This window comes from Molothrus ater, chromosome 36 (genome assembly GCF_012460135.2).
Source record: "Molothrus ater isolate BHLD 08-10-18 breed brown headed cowbird chromosome 36, BPBGC_Mater_1.1, whole genome shotgun sequence".
NCBI classification, from domain to species: Eukaryota; Metazoa; Chordata; class Aves; order Passeriformes; family Icteridae; genus Molothrus; species Molothrus ater.
Genome location: NC_071663.1, coordinates 201,989 through 220,874, shown reverse-complemented (window position 1 = coordinate 220,874; position 18,886 = coordinate 201,989). Strand labels below are relative to the sequence as shown.

Here is an 18,886-nt window from a genome sequence, read left to right as displayed (position 1 = left end):
ACATGGCCATGAATGGGGACGTGGCCATGGTTGGGGACATGGTGGGACATGGACATGGATGGAGATGTGGCCATGGATGGGGACATGGTGGGACATGGACATGGATGGAGATGTGGCCATGGATGGGGACATGGTGGGACATGGACATAGATAGGGACATGGACATGGTGGGACATGGACATGGTGGGACGTGGCCATGGATGGGGACATGGATGGGGATGTGGCCATGGATGGGGACGTGGTGGGACATGGACATGGTGGGACATGGACATGGATGGGGACGTGGATGGGGATGTGGCCATGGATGGGGACATGGTGGGACATGGACATAGATGGGGACATGGACATGGTTGGGGACATGGTGGGATGTGGCCATGGATGGGGACGTGGTGGGACATGGACATGGTGGGACGTGGCCATGGATGGGGACATGGTGGGACATGGCCGTCTGTCCCTTGGTGTCACCTCACCTCCATGGCTTTGGTGTCCCCACCCTGGGACCCCCAAGTGTCGCATCAGGGGGGAATCTCGGAGCCACCGTGACCCCTTTGGGGTCCCTGTGGGAAAAGGAGGAGGAGGAGGAGGAGGAGGAAGGCACCCAGGGTGTCACTGGGTCACACGGGGAAGGAACCTGTGCCCAGGTGTCACCTCACCTGTGGTGTCACCTCCATGGTCCTGGTGTCGCATCCCAGGACCCTCAAGTGTCACATCAGGGAGGAGGAGGAACAGGAGGGGGAGGAGGAGGAGGAGGAGGAACAGGAGGAGGAGGAGGAGGCGGAGGAAGGCGCCCAGGGTGTGACTGGGTCACACGGGGAAGGAACCTGTGCCCAGGTGTCACCTCACCTGTGGTGTCCCCCCCGGTGTCACCGGCGTGTCCCCAGCGCCATCCCGTCCCCGAGGAGGAGGAGGAGGAGGAGGAGGAGGAGGAGGAGGAGGAGGAGGAGGAGGAGGAGGAGGAGGAGGAAGGCGCCCAGGGTGTGACCCGGTCACATGTGGGGAAGCCGCGACAGGAACCGAGCGCGGCCGCAGCAGCACCGGAGGTACCGGGGAGCGGGGCTGGGGGGACGACAAAAAACCCCAAAATTCTCCCCAAAAAAATCCCCAAAAAATGTCCCCAAAGTCCCCTCGGGGGATGCTGAGGAGGGGGAGGAGTGGAAGTGACCGAGGGGACCCCAAAATTTTTGTCACCCCCCCCTTCCCCTCCCCCCTGTCGCGGGAGGATGTGGCCACCCCCGTCCCCCCCCCCCGCATGGAGGTGACAATTGGCGGGCGGCGGTGGCACCAAAAAAAAGCGAAAAAAAAGCGGAAAAAAGCCAAAAAAAAGCGCGCAGGTGGCACCTGGGGGGTGGCACTGAGAGAGGACGGGGGGGGGGGGGGTCCTGAGGTGCCACCAAGGGAGGGGGAGGTGACAAAGTGGGGGGGGGGGATGTGGCCACCCCCGTCCCCGCATGGAGGTGACAATTGGCGGGCGGCGGTGGCACCAAAAAAAAGAGCAAAAAAAAAGCGAAAAAAAGCAAAAAAAAAAAAAAAAAAGCGCAGGTGGCACCTGGGAGAGGAGGGGGGGGGTCCTGAGGTGCCACCAAGGTGGGGGAGGTGACAAAAGGCGGGGGGGGGGGGGGGGGGACGGGACGAACACGGGAAAAGCGGGGGAGGGGAGCGCGGTTGGGGCGCGACGGAAACGGCGCCGGTGCCGCCCGCGCCCGGGGCTCGGGGGTGGCGATGGATGGGGCGGCCTGTCCGTCTGTCCGTCTGTCCCTGTGTCCGTCTGTCCCCCTGTCCCTGTGTCCGTCTGTCCCCCCCGTCCCCCTGTCACCGTGTCTGTCTGTCCGCCCTGTCCCCCCGTCCCTCCCCTGTCCCCCTGTCCCGCTCTCCCCGTGTCACCTGTGCCCCTCTCCCTCGCGCTCCTGTCACTCTGTCACCGTGTCCGTCTGTCCCCCTCTGTCACTGTGTCACCCTGTCACTGTGTCCCCCTGTCCCCCCGTCCCTCCCCTGTCCCCCTGTCCCCCTGTCCTGTGTCCCCCTGTCCCCGTGTCACCTGTGCCCCTCTCCCTCGTCCTCCTGTCACTCTGTCACCGTGTCCGTCTGTCCCCCTGTCCCCTGTCACTCTTTGCCCCCTCTCCTCCTCTCTACTGTCCCCGTGTCCCCCTGTCCCTCTGTCCCCGTGTCCCCCTGTCCCCATTTTCCCCTGTCCCCCTGTCCCCATTTTCCCCTGTCCCCCTGTCCTCTCTCACCCTGGACCCCCCCCCAAAATTCAGCTCCCCCCGTCCCCCCAATCCCAAACCCACCCCATGGACCCCCCAAAATTCTCTCCCCCAACCCCACAAACCCCAAATCCACCCCCGAAACGCCCCAAAAACTGACTCCCCCCATCCCCAAAATTCCTCCCCCCAACCCCAAAATTGCCCCCCCCGTTCTCCCACCCCAAACCCATCCCCCAAAATCCACTCCCCCCACTCCACCAACCCCAAATCCACCCCCTAAACCCCCCAAAACTGACTCCCCCCAACCCCAAAAATTCCCTCTGCCCACCCCAACAACCCCAAATCCAACCCCAAAATCCTCTCCCCCCACCGCCCCCAAAATCCCCTTTTTCCCCCCTTTTTATTTTTCCCGCCCCGCAGATGGATCCGGACGCCCCCGCGGTTCCCCTGTCGCCCCCCGCCCTATTGAAATCCTACAAGTGGCGCACGGCGACCCCCGGGACGGGCGGGGACCCCCAAAAACTCGGGGGGTCCCCGGGGAGCCGGCGCTGGGCGCGGCTGCAGGGCTGGAGGCGCTCCCACAGCCACCCCGACGCTGTCGGCGACAGAGGCGGCGACAGAGGGGGCGGCGACAGGGCAGGTGACAGAGGTGGCGACAGGGCAGGTGACAGAGGGGTCGCCAAGGCCAGCGCGCGGCGGTCGCTGTTCCGCAGGGCGATCTCGGCCCCGTGCAAGGTGGCCAAAGGTGCGGGGGACACCTGGGGACACCTGGGGACACCTGGGGACACGAGGGGACAGGAGGAGTGAGGGGTTCTGGGGTGGGTTTTGGGGTGGGGATGAAGGATTTTGGGGTGAGGGGTTTATGGAGTGAGGGGTTTTGGGGTGAGGGGTTTTAGGGGTGGGGATGGTGGATTTTGGGGTGATGGATTTTGGGGTTTATGGAGTTTTGGGGTGGGGATGGTGGATTTTGGGGTGAGGGGTTTATGGAGTGAGGGGTTTTGGGGTGATGGATTTTGGGGTGATGGATTTATGGGGTGGCGATGGTGGATTTTGGGGTGATGGATTTTGGGGTTTATGGAATTTTGGGGTGGGGATGGTGGATTTTGGGGTGATGGATTTATGGAGTGATGGATTTATGGGGTGAGGGGTTTTGGGGTGGAGATGAAGGATTTTGGGGTGATGGATTTTGGGGTTTATGGAGTTTTGGGGTGGGGGTGAAGGGTTTTGGGGTGAGGGGTTTTCGGGTGATTTTGGGGTGGGGATGGTGGATTTTGGGGTGATGGATCTATGGGGTGATGGATTTATGGGGTGATACCTCCATGGCCTTGTGTCCCTTGCTGTCACCTCACCCATGGTGCCACCTCCATGGCCTTGGTGTCACCTCAACCTTCAAGTCCCCTCCATGGCCTCGGTGTCACCACACTCATGGTGCCACCTCCATGGCCACCTGTCCCTTGGTGTCACCTCGCCCATGGTGTCACCTCCATGGCCACCTGTCCCTTGGTGTCACCTCGCCCATGGTGCCACCTCCATGGCCTCCTGTCCCCTCCATGGGTGACAATGCCACCGTGTCCACCCGCTCTGTCCCCTCAGTGCCGTCCTTGGGGACATCCCCGGTGCCGCCCTTGGGGACATCCCCGGTGCCACCCGATGCCACCGTGTGGGACGTGTCCCAGTTCTCGCTGCTGGACGGACACCTGGTGCCACTGGCCAGGGACGAGCAGGTGAGTGGGGACATCCTGGTGACACCCGGGGTGGTGGCACCTCGTGGTGTCCCCTTGTGGTGTCCCCTGGGGTGGTGGCACCTCGTGGTGACACCTTGGTGTCCCCCAGGGCCCCTGGCGCAACAGGACCCGCGCTGGCAGTGCCACCTCCGATGCCACCAACCTGTGCAGGAGGGACCCTGGTGAGGACACGGGGGTGGCACAGGGGGTGACACAGGGGGTGGCACACAAGGAGGTGACACACAAGGGGGTGACACACAAGGGGGTGACACAGGGGGGTGGCACCTGTGGGCATGGGGACCCTCGGGTCACGGGGTGGGGTGGGTGGCCTGTGTCCCTGTGTCCCTGTCCCACATCCCTGTCCCTGTCCCTGTCCCATGTCCCTGTCCCATGTCCCTGTCCCTGTGTCCCTGTCTCCCTGTGTCCCTGTGTCCTGTCCCTGTCCCGTGTCCTGTCCCATGTCCCTGTGTCCTGTCCCTGTCCCTGTGTCCCTGCCCTGTGTCCCTGTGTCCCTGTGTCCTGTCCCTGTCCCGTGTCCTGTCCCATGTCCCTGTGTCCTGTCCCTGTCCCTGTGTCCCTGCCCTGTGTCCTTGTGTCCCTGTCCCTGTCCTGTGTCCTGTCCCTGTCCCTGTCCCTGTGTCCTGTGTCCCGTGTCACCCTTCACTCCGTGAATCTGGGAGCTGGGACTGGGAAGTGGGAACTGCGGGATACTGGGGGGGCACTGGGAGGTACTGGGAGTGACTGGGAGAGACTGGGAGAGATTGGGAGGGACTGGGAGTTACTGGGAGGGACTGGGGGGCACTGGGGGTTACTGGGGGTTACTGGGGGTTACTGGGGGTTACTGGGAGGGACTGGGGGGCACTGGGGGTTACTGGGGGTTACTGGGAGGGACTGGGGGGCACTGGGGGGCAATGGGGGTTACTGGGGGGCACTGGGGGGGCACTGGTGGTGCTGAGTTCCCCCCACCCCAGAATTGGACGAGAGGAGCCCCCGGACTGAGCCCCCCCCGAGCTCCCAGTTCAGCAACGTCAAGGTGGGACCGGCCTGGCCCTGTCCTGTCACCTGTCACCTCCCCTGTCCCCTGTCCCTGTCCCTGTCCTCATCCCTGTCCCCTGTCCCTGTTCCCATCCCTGTCACCTGTCCCTGTCCCTGTCCCCTGTCCTTGCCATTGTCCCCCATCCCCATTCCTGTCCCCTGTCCCTGTCCCCTGTCCCTGTCCCCATCCCCATCCCTGTCCCCTGTCCCTGTCCCCTGTCCCTGTCCCTGTCCCCATCCCCATCCCTGTCCCCTGTCCCTGTCTCCTGTCCCTGTCACTGTCCCCTGTCCCTGTCCCCAGGGGCTGCTGTGGAAGAGGCTCCTCCGGGACAGGAGAAGCCGCGGTGCCACCAAAAGTGACCCCGGGGTGGTGGCAGCGCCCGAGGGTGACAGGTAGGGGACACTCCTGGCCTGGTGACATTTCTGTCCCATTTTGGTTGTCCTGGTTCCATTTCTGTCCCGTTTCTGGGGTCCTGGTGCCATTTCTGTCCCTGTTTGGGTGTCTTGGTACCACTTCTGTCCCGTTTCTGGGGTCCTGGTGACATTTCTGTCCCCGTTTTTGGGGTCCTGGCGCCATTTTTGTCCCCGTTTTTGGTGTCCTGGTGCCATTTCTGTCCCGTTTTGGTGTCCTGGTGTCATTTCTGTCCCTGTTTGGGTGTCTTGGTACCACTTCTGTCCCCTTTCTGGGGTCCTGGTGTCATTTCTGTCCCCGTTTTTGGGGTCCTGGTGACATTTCTGTCCCCGTTTTTGGGGTCCTGGTGACATTTCTGTCCCCGTTTTTGGGGTCCTGGTGACATTTCTGGCCCCTCAGGGTCCCCAGCCGCAGCGGATCCCGCGAGTCCCTGGTGCCACCACCCGAGCTGGACCTCACAGGTGACAACGTCATCGTCCGGCCCGTGCACGGCAGCCTGGTGGGGGAGAGGTTCTGCTTCCAGGTACGGCCTAAAAACCCCAAAAAACGGCGCCTAAACCCCAAAAAATGGTGCCTAAACCCCAAAAAATGGCGCCTAAACCCTTAAAATGGGCACCCAAATCCCCAAAAAGGGCACCCAGGGCACCCCAGGGATCGTAATGGGGCACCCAGACCCCAAAAAGGGCACCTAAACCCCAACAAAGGGTCCCCTCAATGTCCTTGTCACCCTCATTGTCCCCTCAGTGTCCCCTCAATGTCCCTGTCACCCTCAGTGTCATCTCAATGTCCCTGTCACCCTCACGGTCCCCTCACTGTCCCCTCAATGTCCCTCACTGTCCCCTCATTGTCCCAGTCACCTTCAGTGTCCCCTCCATGTCACCCTCAGTTTTCCCTCATTGTCCCCTCGCTGTCCCCTCATTGTCCCCTCAGTGTGCTGTCACCCTCACTGTCCCCTCATTGTCCCCATCACCCTCAATGTCCCTCACTGTCCCCTCATTGTCCCCACAATGTCCCTGTCACACTCAGTGTCCCCTCACTGTCCCTCTGTCACCCTCATTGTCATCTCAATGTCCCCTCAATGTCCCTGTCACCCTCAGTGTCCCCTCAATGTCCCTGTCACCCTCAGTGTCACCTCACTGTCCCCTCAATGTCCCTCACTGTCCCCTCATTGTCCCAGTCACCTTCAGTGTCCCCTCCATGTCACCCTCAGTTTTCCCTCATTGTCCCCTCGCTGTCCCCTCATTGTCCCCTCAGTGTGCTGTCACCCTCACTGTCCCCTCATTGTCCCCATCACCCTCAATGTCCCTCACTGTCCCCTCATTGTCCCCACAATGTCCCTGTCACACTCAGTGTCCCCTCACTGTCCCTCTGTCACCCTCATTGTCATCTCAATGTCCCCTCAATGTCCCTGTCACCCTCAGTGTCCCCTCAATCAATGTCCCTGTCACCCTGAGTGTCCCCTCAGTGTCCCCTCTGTCCCCAGGTGATCACCCCCGAGTGCAGCCGCTCCTTCGGCTGCTCCTCCCTGGCCGAGCGCGACCGCTGGATCGAGGAGCTGCGCCGGGCAGCGCAGCCCAACCAGGTGGGACCCCTGGGGACACCTCGGGGACACCCTGGGGACACCTGGGGACACCCTGCCGCCCCCAGCCCCCTCATTGTGCTCTCCTGTGCTTGGGCTGGGTGGGGAAACTGAGGCACGAACTGCTCAGCGTGGAGCATCCTCAGTGTCCCCGTGTGCCCTCCTGTCCCCTCCATGTGTCCCCGTGACCCCATCCCCACCTCCCCTGTCAGAATTCTCTGTCCCCAACCCAAATCCTCCCTTGTCCCCTTTTTGTCCCCTTTGTCCCCACAACCGCCACCCTCATCCCCTTTGTCCCCTTGTCCTCTTGTCCTATCATCCCCTTGTCTGTTTCTCCCTTGTCCCCTTGTCCCATTGTCCCCATGACCCCCACTCACATCCCCACTACCCCATTGTCCCTTTGTCCCTTTGTCCCCTTGTCCATTGTCCCCATGACCTGACCCCACCGACGTCCCCACTGTCCCTCTGTCCCATTGTCCCTCTGTCCCCCTGTCCCTCTGTCCCCTGTCCCCACAACCCCCACTCACATCCCCACTATCCCTTTGTCCCTTTGTCCCTTTGTCCACTTCTCCATCCCCATTGTCCCCATTGTCCCCATGTCCCCCTGTCCCCCTGTCCCCTTATCCCCATTGTCCCCATTATCCCCTTATCCCTTGTCCCCTTCTCCCATTATCCCCTTATCCCCATTGTCCCCTTGTCCCCTTATCCCCATTGTCCCCATTGTCCCCTTGTCCCCTTCTCCATCCCCATTGTCCCCATTGTCCCCATTGTCCCCCTGTCCCCCTGTCCCTCCGTCCCTCTATCCCCCAGGACAACTGCGAGCGCCTGGACCTCTCGCTGTCCCTGTTCCTCTTCGAGGGCCGCCACCTCCCTCCGCGCCGCCGCCTCCGCTGCCACCTCCAGCTGGACGGCGCCGTCTTCGCCCGCTCCACGGCCAAGCCGCCCGGCGACGACGGCCAGCTCTTCTGGGGCGAGCTCTTCCACTTGGCCGCGCTGCCGCCGGCACGCGCCCTCACCGTCACCTTGTGCCACCAGCACCACCACGACGACCCCGCCGGGTGGCAGCCGGTGGCCTCGGTCACCATCCCGCTGGCCGAGCTGGTGGCGCCGGCGCGGCAGCCCCTGGAGCGCTGGTACGCCCTGAGCGGCGCCGGCGTCGGTTCCGATCCGGCGCCGGCGCTGCGGCTGCGCGGGCGCTACCGGCAGGTGAGGGTGCTGCCCATCGTGCGCTACAAGGAGCTGGCGGAGTTCATCACCTTCCACTACCGGGAGCTGTGCGGGCGGCTGGAGCCGGCCATCGCCGCGCGGCACAAGGAGGAGCTGGCCGGAGCCCTGGTGCGCGTGCTGCAGAGCACCGGCAAGGCCAAGGTGCGTGGCGTGGGGTGGGGTGGGGTTGGTTGGGTTGGGTTGGGTGGATTTGGGATGGATGGGGTTGGATGAGTTCAGTTGGGTGAGGATGGGTTGGGTTGGGTTGGGTGAGTTGGGTTGAGCAAAGAAGGGTTGGGATGAGTTGGGTAGGGTTGGGTTGGGTGAAGATGGGATGGGTTGGGATGGGTTGGGTTGGGTTGGATGAGGATGAGTTGGGTTGGGATTGATGAGTTGGGTAGGATTAGGTTGGGTTGGGTGAAGATGGGATGGGTTGAATGAGTTGAGTTGGGATGAGTTAGATGCGTTGAGTTGGGTTGTGTTGGGTTGGGTTTGATGGGATGGGATGGACGCATTGGGTTGAGTTTGGTTGGGTTGAGCAAGGATGGAAGGGGTTGGGTTGCGTTGAGTTGGGTTGGGTTTGGTTGGGTTGAGTTGGGTTGAGTTGAGTTGGGTTGGGTTGAGTTGAGTTGGGTTGGGTTGAGTTGAATGAGTTGAGTTGGGTTGAGTTGAGTTGGGTTGGGTTGGGTTGGGTTGAGTTGAATGAGTCGGGTTGGGTTGAGTTGAATGAGTTGCGCCACCGCAGCGTTCACATAAAGCCCAACCCAGAAAAACACCAGAAGACCCATCACGCTTGACCTGCTCACTTCGGTGTCCTGGGTGCCACCAACCCTTTGGGTTGTGCCAAATGCCACCAAACCCCTTGGGGTGTCCCAGGTGCCACCAAACCGTCCCCACCTGTCCCCGCAGTCCTTCCTGATCGACCTGGGCGTGGCCGAGCTCGACCGCCTCGACGAGCACGAGGCGCTGATCTTCCGCGAGAACACCTTGGCCACCAAGGCCATCGACGAGTACATGAAGCTGGTGGGGGCCAAGTACCTGCAGGACACGCTGGGTACGCCCAGGGGACACGGGGACATCCCAGGGGGTGGCAGGGGGTGGGACACCTCGGGTGGCATGGACATCGGGGTGGTGGGACAGCCCTGACCATCCGTGGGGACGTGGTGGTGACCTCTCGGTCACCTCAGGGGTTGTGGGACATCCTTGACCATCCATGGGGACATGGTGTGGGTTCCTTGGTCACTTCATGGGCTGTAGAACATCCCTGACCACCCATGGGGGCGTGTTGTGGGTTCCTCGGTCCCCTCATGGGTTGTGGGACATCCTTGACCACCCATGAGGACGTGTTGTGGGTTCTTCCTGTCCATCCCCACCTTGGTGACCCCTCGGTCCCCTCACGGGCTGTCCCCTGTCCCCAGGGGAGGTGGTGGCCCAGCTCTGCAGCTCCGAGGAGAGCTTCGAGGTGGACCCCAGCAAGATCTCGGGGCTGGAGCTGTTGGAGCACCAGCAGCACCTGCGGCAGGTGTGCGAGGAGACCCTGAGGCGCATCAGCGACGGCTCCGAGTGAGGGACACCTTGGGGACACCTTGGGGACACCTGGGGACACCTGGGGTGGTGTCGGGGTGGCATCAGGGTCTGGAGAACCTGGGAGGAGCTGGAACGTGGAGGTGGGATCAGGGATAGGATGGGGACCAGGGGTTGGGGATCGTCACCGTCCTGGGGTGGCACCAGGGTGGACCTGGGGACAAGTTTGGGGATGGAGATGGGTGACAGGGATGGGGATGGACACCAGGATGGACCCAAGGACAATTTTGGGATGGGGATGGACACCAGGATGGACCTGGGGACAAGTTTGGGCACAGGGATGGGGATGGACACCAAGATGGACCCAAGGACAATTTTGGGATGGGGGTGGACACCAGGATGGACCTGGGGACAAGTTTGGGCACAGGGATGGGGATGGACACCAAGATGGACCCAAGGACAATTTTGGGATGGGGGTGGACACCAGGATGGACCTGGGGACAAGTTTGGGGATAACCATGGGTGACAGAGATGGGGATGGACATCGGGCTGGACGTCATGATGGACACGGGGTCAAGCTTGGTGGCCTCCACACTCACACAACCCCAAAAAGCCCTCGATGCCACCACCCCCACACGATGCCACCGCCCCGTGGTGGCCCTGGCGTGTCCCCTGTGCCCACCACGCCGTCCCTGGGCAGGTCCTTCCCGTCGGAGCTGGCCGAGGTGTTCGCGGCGTGGCGGGACGCGTGCGCGGCGCGCGGCAAGGAGGACATCGGCCAGCGCCTGGTGTCGGCCTCGCTCTTCCTGAGGTTCCTCTGCCCGGCCATCATGTCCCCCAGCCTCTTCGGCCTGGTCCAGGAGTACCCCGGCGAGGCCACCGCCCGCAGCCTCACGCTGGTGGCCAAGGTCATCCAGAACTTGGCCAACTTCACCACGTAGGTGGCCACGGGGACGTGGGGTGGTGGGGACATCCCCGGCTGGGATCTGTGACCCTTTGACCATGACGGTGACCCATGACCATGATGATGGACAAAGTGACCATGGTGGACCAAGTGATCATGATGGTGACCCCTTGACCATGGTGGTGACCCCTTGACCATGACCATGACGGTGACCCCTTGACCATGACGATGACCCCAGACCATGGTGGTGACCCCTTGACCATGACCATGGCATTGAGCCCTGACCATGGTGGTGACCCCTTGACCATGACCATGATGATGACCCCAGACCATGGTGGTGACCCCTTGACCATGATGGTGGACCACTTGACCATGATGATGACCCCTTGACCATGATGACCCTAGACCATGGTGATGACCCCAGACCATGATGGTGACCCATGACCATGTCAGTGACCCATGACCATGGTGGTGACCCCTTGACCATGACCATGATGATGACCCATGACCATGTCAGTGGCCCATGACCATGACGATGACCCCTTGACCATGGTGGTGACCCCTTGACCGTGACCATGGTGGTGACCCTGACCATGATGATGACCTCAAACCACGGCGATGACCCCTTGAACATGACCATGGTGATGACCCCTTGACCAAGACCATGGTGGTGACCCTGACCATGATGATGACCTCAAACCACGGCGATGACCCCTTGAACATGACCATGGTGATGACCCCTTGACCATGACCATGGTGATGACCCCTTGACCATGTCACCACGGTGATGACCCCTTGACCATGACCATGGTGATGACCCCTTGACCATGTCACCATGGTGATGACCCCCCCCTTGACCATGTCACCGCGGTGCTGGCCCCAGGTTCGGCGACAAGGAACCCTACATGACCTTCATGAACGACTTCCTGGAGCGCAGCTGGGCCACCATGACCGAGTTCCTGCAGGCTGTGGCCTCGCCCGAGGCCAGCGCCCACATGGCCACCTACGACGGCGTCGTGGACCTGGCCCTGGAGCTGGCCACGCTCCACCTGCTGCTCTGCGACATCTTCTCCAGCCTCGACCAGGTGCCACCGCCGCCACCGCCCCTCTGTCCCCAGCGTCACCTCCTTGTCCATCGGGCTCCACCCGTAATGTCCCCGTGGTGTCCTCCAGGCCACGCAGGAGGAGCTGGAGCCGCTGCCCACCATCCTTAGGGCCATCAGGGAGGGGACACCTGTCCCCGTGTCCGTCCGCCTCAGCTCCACCGCCAGAAGGTACCTGGGGACACCTGGGGACACCTGGGGACACCTGGGGACACGTTGGTGTCAGGATTTGGGGTTCCTCTGGTCCCGTCTGGGATTGGGAGATGGGTCTGGTCCCACCAAGGTTTGGGGTCCTCCAGGTCCCACCAAGATTTGGGGTCTGTCTGGTCCCACCAGTGTCTGGGGTCCCTCTGACCCCATTCGGGATCAGGAGATGGATCCCATCCCACCAGGATTTTGGGTTCCTCTGGTCCAATCTGGGACTGGGAGATGGGTCTGGTCCCACCAGGATTTGGGGTGTCTGTGATCCCACCAGGATTTGGGGTCCCTCTGATTCCAGCGGGATTTGGGGTCCCCTCTAATCCCACCAGGGTTGGGGGTCCCCTTTGATCCCACCAGGGTTTGGGATCTCCTCTGATCCCACCAGGATTTGGGGTCTCTGTGATCCCCATTGTCCATCTGTCCCTCTGTCCCCACTCACACCCCATTGTCCCCATTGTCCCCATTGTCCATCTGTCCGTCTGTCTGTCCCCTCCCAGCCCCTCGGACCCCCCCAGGCCGGGATTTCTCCCCCCTCGGGACCTCCCCAAGCACAGCCCCCTCCTCAAGAGCCAATCCCTGACCAGCGTCCGCCGCCTCCGCGCCCACGACGAGGCCACAACGGCGGCGCCACCCCCGGTGCCACCCCCGGGGACACCCCCGGGGACACCGGAACCGATCCCGGGCCCGGCCCCGGTGGTCCCGGCCCGGCGCCGCCGCCACGTCCAGCGCACGCAGTCGGTGCCGGCGCAGGGGAAGGGGCCGCGGTGCCCGCCCGAGTGCGGTGACAGCGCGGCCCAGGTGGCACCGCCACCGCCCGGGGGTGGCACCGGGGCGCCGGGGACCGGGGATGGCCCGGTGAGTGGCGGCGAGGACACGGTGGCACCGGGGCGGGGCGGGGACGGGTTTGGGCACCGGGATGAGAGGTTGGGGTGTGGTGGCGTTAACGGGGGTGTGGTGGCATTAACGGGGGTGTGGTGACATTAATGGGGTTGTGGTGACACTAACGGGGATGTGGTGACATTGACGGGACTTTAATGGGTGGCCCGGTGCCATTACCGGCTGTCCCGGTGCCATTAACGAGTGTCCCGGTGCCATTACCGGCCATTACCGGGTGTCCGGTGCTATTACCGGCCATTACCGGCTGTCTCGGTGCCATTAACGAGTGTCCTGGTGCCATTACCGGCTGTCCCGGTGCCATTACCGGCTGCCCCGGTGCCATTAACGAGTGTCCTGGTGCCATTACCGGCTGTCCCGGTGCCATTACCGGGCCATTACCGGTGCCGTTACCGGCTGTCCCCGTGCCATTACCGGCCATTACCGGCTGCCCCGGTGCCATTACCGGGCCATTACCGGTGCCATTACCGGCTGCCCCGGTGCCATTACCGGCCATTACCGGCTGTCCCCGTTGTCGCAGCCCCGGGGGAAGCTCCGCTCGTCGGCGTCGCTGCCCCGCAAGCCCTCGGTGCCGTGGCAGCGCCTGGCCGAGGACGCGGCGGCGCCGGGGGAGCTCTACGGGCTGAGGCCGCTCGAGAAGGTAACCCCGGTGTCCCCCGGTGTCCCCAGTCCCCGGTGACCCCATCCCGCTGTCCCCAAGCCCCGGTGTCCCCCGGTGTCCCGCTGGTGTTCCTGTCCCGGTGTCCCCAGCACGGGCGGCTGCGGGAGGAGGTGACCATGGGTCGGTGACACCTCCCGGTAACCTCATCCCCGGTGTCCCCAAGCCCCGCTGCCCCTGTCCCGGTGTCCCCAAGCCCCGGTGACGCCATCCCGGTGTCCCCAGCACGGGGGGAGGTGACCGAGGCTGGGTGACACCTCCCGGTAACTTCGTGCCCGGTGTCCCCAAACCCCGGTAACCGGGTCCCCCGTGTCCCCAAATCCCCGTTACCCGCGGTGTCCCCAAGCCCCGGTGACGCTGTCCCGGTATCCCCAAGCCCCGGTGTCCCTGTCCCGGTGTCCGCAGCACGGGCGGCTGCTGGAGGCGCTGCGGGAGCGCCTGGAGCGGGCGCTGTCCCCAAACCCCCGTTAGCCCCGGTGTCCCCAAGCCCCGGTGCCGCTGTCCCGGTGTCCCCAAGCCCCGGTACCCCTGTCCCGGTGTCCCCAAGCCCCGGTAACCGGGTCCCCGGTGTCCCCAAGCCCCGGTAACCGGGTCCCCGGTGTCCCCAAGCCCCGGTGCCGCTGTCCCGGTGTCCCCAAGCCCCGGTGTCCCTGTCCCGGTGTCCCCAGCACGGGCGGCTGCTGGAGGCGCTGCGGGAGCGCCTGGAGCGGGCGGTGTCCCCAAACCCCCGTTACCCCCGGTGTCCCCAAGCCCCGGTGTCCCTGTCCCGGTGTCCCCAAGCCCCGGTGTCCCTGTCCCGGTGTCCGCAGCACGGGCGGCTGCTGGAGGCGCTGCGGGAGGAGCTGGCGGAGCTGCGGGAGCGCCTGGAGCGGGCGGAGGCGCGGGCGGCGCGGGCCGAGCAGCAGCACCGGGAGCGCCTGGAGCGGCTGCGGGGGCAGCTGGACGAGGGCAACGCCCGAGCCGCCAACCTGGCGGCCAGGTGGGCATGGGGACCCCGAAAATGGGGTGGGGGGCCCCGAAAATGGGGTGGAGGTGGCCAAAAATGGGGTGGGGGGCACCGAAAATGGGGTGGGAAACACCGAAAATGGGGTGGGGGGCACCGAAAATGGGGTGGGGGACCCCGAAAGTGGGGGCAGCACACCTGGGGTGTCACTGAATACGGGGGACGAGGGCAACGCCCAAGCCGCCAACCTGGCGGCCAGGTGGGCATGGGGACCCCAGTTTGTCCCAGTTTGGGGTCCCAGTTTGGGGTCCCAGTTTGTCCCAGTTTGGGGTCCCAGTTTGTCCCAGTTTTGCCCCAGTTTGTCCCAGTTTGTCCCAGTTTGGGGTCCCAGTTAGTCCCAGTTTGGGGTCCCAGTTAGTCCCACTTTGGGGGTCCCAGTTTGGTCCATCCCAGTTTCCCAGTTTGGGGTCCCAGTTAGCCCCAGTTTGTCCCAGTTTGTCCCAGTTTGTCCCAGTTTGGGGTCCCAGTTTGGGGTCCCAGTTAGTCCCAGTTTGGGGGTCCCAGTTTGGGGTCCCAGTTTGCTCCAGTCTGTCCCAGTTTGCCCCAGTTTGCCCCTCCCTGTCCCCCCAGGCTGACGGCGGCCGAGGGCGGCCGCAGGAAGGACCTGGAGAGGCTGAAAAGCAACGAGGAGAGAGGGAGGGAACTGGTGAGACTGGGAGGGGACACTGGGGACACTGGGAGGGACACTGGGGACACTGGGGACACTGGGGACACTGGGAGGGACACTGGGGACACTGGGGACACTGGGGACACTGGGAGGGGACACTGGGGACATTGGGGACATTGGGGACATTGGGGACACTGGGAGGGACTGGGGACACTGGTGAGACTGGGAGGGGACACTGGGGACACTGGGGGGGGACATTGGGGACACTGGGGACACTGGGGACACTGGGGACACTGGTGAGACTGGGAGGGGACACTGGGGACACTGGGGGGGGACACCGGGGACACTGGGGACACTGGGGACACTGGGGGGGGACACCGGGGGCACTGGGGACACTGGGGACACTGGGGACACTGGTGAGACTGGGAGGGGACACTGGGGACACTGGGAGGGGACACCGGGGACACTGGGGACACTGGGAGGGGACACTGGGGGGACTGGGAGGGGACAGTGGGGACACTGGGGGGACTGGGGGGGGACACTGGGAGGGGACACTGGGGACATTGGGGACATTGGGGGGACTGGGAGGGGACACTGGTGAGACTGGGAGGGGACACTGGGGACACTGGGCGGGACATTGGGGGTGACACAGAGGGGACACAGGGGACACCAAGGTGACACGGAGGTGACCTAGAGGTGACGCAGAGGGGACACAGAGGGTGACATGGAGGGAGCACCGAGGTGACACGGAGGGTGACAAAGAGAGGACACAGGGGGGTACAGGGGGACACTGAGGGTGACACCAAGGTGACACCTCGGTGACCTGAAGGTGACACAGAGATGACCTAGAGAGTGACACTGAGGGTGACACAGAGATGACACCAAAGTGACCCAGAGGGTGACACTGAGGTGACACCAAGGTGACACTGAGGTGACACAGAGGTGACAGCAATGTCCCCTCGGTGTCCCCCGTGTCCCCTCTGCAGGAGCGGCGCCTCTCGGGGCTGGAGCAGGAGCTGCGCAGGGCCCGGGGCCACCCCAAGGTCCCCAAGGTGTCCCCAGGGTGTCCCCAAAGTGTCCCCGAGTGCCACCACGAGCCTGGTGACGACAGCGACGCCACCAGCGTGTGACACCGGATGTCCCCAAGGTGTCCCCGAGGTGTCCCCGAGGTGTCCCCACAGGGGCTGCCACCAGCGATGCCACCGGCGTGTGACACCGGATGTCCCCAAGGTGTCCCCGAGGTGTCCCCGAGCTGCGCAGGACCTGGGGCCACCCCCGCAATGTCCCCAAGGTGTCCCCAAGGTGTCCCCAAGGTGTCACCACCCCCGCAGTGTCACAGGAATAAACGATGGCGTTGTCACCAGGGCTGTCCCCAGCTCCTTGGGGACACTCGGGGACGTCTCCGTGTGACCCCTCCTGGTGTCCCTCAGTGTCCCCTTGATGTCCCCAATGTCCCCATGGTGTCCCCAGTGTCCCCATGGTGTCCCCAATGTCCCCAATGTCCCCTCGATGTCCCCATGGTGTCCCCATGGTGTCCCCATGATGTCCCCTTGATGCCACCATGGTGTCCCCTCGGTGCCACCCCAGTGCCCCCACTTTGTCTCATTTTAGGGGGGACACTGGGGACATTTTTTGGGGGAGCTTTGGTGACGTTTTTTGGGGACGTTTGGGGACATTTTTTTGGGGTGTCACCCCATTTTTGGGGTCAGCCCCGTTTTTGGGGGTTTTTATTTTGGGGTTCTGGGTTTTTTTGGGGTGCCAGAGGTACCTGGGGGGGGATGGCACCCCCTGAACCCATTCCAGGTGTCCCCAATGTCCCCAATGTCCCCAAGCATCCCCAATAACACAAACCGCACACACCGCGATCGTTTTTGGGGTCAGCCCCGTTTTTGGGGTCAGCCCCGATTTTGGGGTTTTTTATTTGGGGGTTCCGGGTTTCTTGGGGTGCCAGAGGTGGCCGGGGATGGTGAAGGCCTTGATGCCCCCCTGAACCCATTCCAGCTGTCCCCAAATGTCCCCAAATGTCCCCAAATGTCCCCATTAAACACCAACACCAGGAGTCGATTGTTTTTTGGGGTCAGCCCCGATTTTGGGGTTTTACCCCAATTTTTTTGGGATTTCTGAGATTTTTGGGGTGCCAGAGCTACCCAGGGATGGTGAAGGCCTTGATGTCCCCATAAACCCATTCCAGGTGTCCCCAAATGTCCCCAAATGTCCCCATTAAACACCAACACCAGGAGTCGATCGCTTTTTGGGGTCAGCCCCGATTTTGGGGTTTTTTATTTGGGGGTTCCGGGTTTTTTGGGGTGCCACAGGTACCCAGGGATGGTGAAGACATCCCAGGGAGGGGATGGCACCCCCTGAACCCATTCCAGGTGTCCCCAATGTCCCCAAGCATCCCCAATAACACAAACCGCACACACTGGGATCCGTTTTTTTTGGGGTCAGCCCCGATTTTGGGGTTTTTACCCCAATTTTTTGGGGGTTTCTGAGATTTTTGGGGTGCCAGAGCTACCCAGGGATGGTGAAGGCCTTGATGTCCCCATAAACCCATTCCAGGTGTCCCCAAATGTCCCCAATGTCCCCAAATGTCCCCATTAAACACCAACACCAGGAGTCGATCGTTTTTTGGGGTCAGCCCCGATTTTGGGGTTTTTTATTTGGGGGTTCCGGGTTTTTTGGGGTGCCACAGGTGGCCAGGAATGGTGAAGACATCCCAGGGAGGGGATGGCACCCCCTGAACCCATTTCAGGTGTCCCCAAATGTCCCCAATGTCCCCAAATGTCCCCATTAAACACCAACACCAGGAGTCGATCGTTTTTTGGGGTCAGCCCCGTTTTTGGGGTTTTTACCTCAATTCTTTTTGGGGTTCCGGGTTTTTTGGGGTGCCAGAGGTACCCAGGGATGGCAAAGGCCTTGATGTCCCCATAAACCCCATAAACCCCCCTTTGGTGTCACCCAAGCATCCCCAAATGTCCCCGATGTCCCCATCCCCAATAACACAAACCGCACACACCGGGATCCGTTTTTGGGGTCAGCCCCGATTTTGGGATTTTCACCCCAATTTTTTTGGGGTTCTGGGATTTTTGGGGTGCCTGGGGATGGTGAAGGCCTTGATGTCCCCCTGAACCCCATAAACCCCCCTTTGATGTCACCCAAGCACTCCCAAACCTCCCCAATAACACAAACCGCACACACCGGGATCGTTTGTTGGGGTCAGCCCCGATTTTGGGGTTTTTTATTTGGGGGTTCCGGGTTTCTTGGGGTGCCAGAGGTGGCCGGGGATGGTGAAGGCCTTGATGTCCCCCTGAACCCCATAAACCCCCCTTTGGTGTCACCCAAATGTCCCCAAACATCCCTAAATCCCCATTATTGATGACACCAGGAGTCGATCGTTTTTTTGGGGTCAGCCCCGATTTTGGGGTTTTTTATTTGGGGGTTCCGGGTTTCTTGGGGTGCCACAGGTGGCCGGGGATGGTGAAGGCGTCGACGCTGCCGCTCATGGTGCGGGCGGGCAGGCGGCAGAAGCGCCTCTGGTCCGACTGGTATTTGTACAGCGCCTCCACCATGGGCAGGGGGACGCTGCGGGGCCCCGACCCCGAAAGGCGCTTTAGGGTCGGGGGGATCCCCCCCAAAGCGTAAACGCCCCGGAATTGGCAGCCCCCGTCCCGGAATAGGATCAGGAGTTGTTGGGCCGAGCTCTGCTCCATCTCCTGGAAGAGAAAAATGGGATTTTGGGTCAATTTACGGGGTTTTTTTGGGGGTTTTTTGGGATTTTCTGTGATTTTTTGGGATTTTTTTGGGGTTATTTTGAGGATTTTTTCAGGGTTTTTTT

The 18,886-nt window shown here is 62.5% G+C and overlaps 1 protein-coding gene across 1 annotated transcript; it reads left to right on the top strand.

The window, feature by feature from the left end:
- Positions 1-2: 2 nt before the first annotated feature.
- Positions 3-16,458, top strand: RASAL3 (RAS protein activator like 3). The gene is made up of 19 exons (XM_036400042.2): positions 3-41; positions 2,622-2,946; positions 3,795-3,925; positions 4,035-4,107; positions 4,897-4,958; positions 5,262-5,353; positions 5,772-5,895; positions 6,856-6,954; positions 7,762-8,319; positions 9,067-9,211; positions 9,576-9,720; positions 10,382-10,618; positions 11,469-11,670; positions 11,759-11,859; positions 12,387-12,744; positions 13,304-13,423; positions 14,251-14,420; positions 15,015-15,090; positions 16,038-16,458. Exons 1-19 carry the CDS (start codon positions 3-5, stop codon positions 16,179-16,181), a joined length of 3,201 nt encoding a protein of 1,066 aa, XP_036255935.1. The 3' UTR covers positions 16,182-16,458.
- The last annotated feature ends 2,428 nt before the right edge of the window (positions 16,459-18,886 follow it).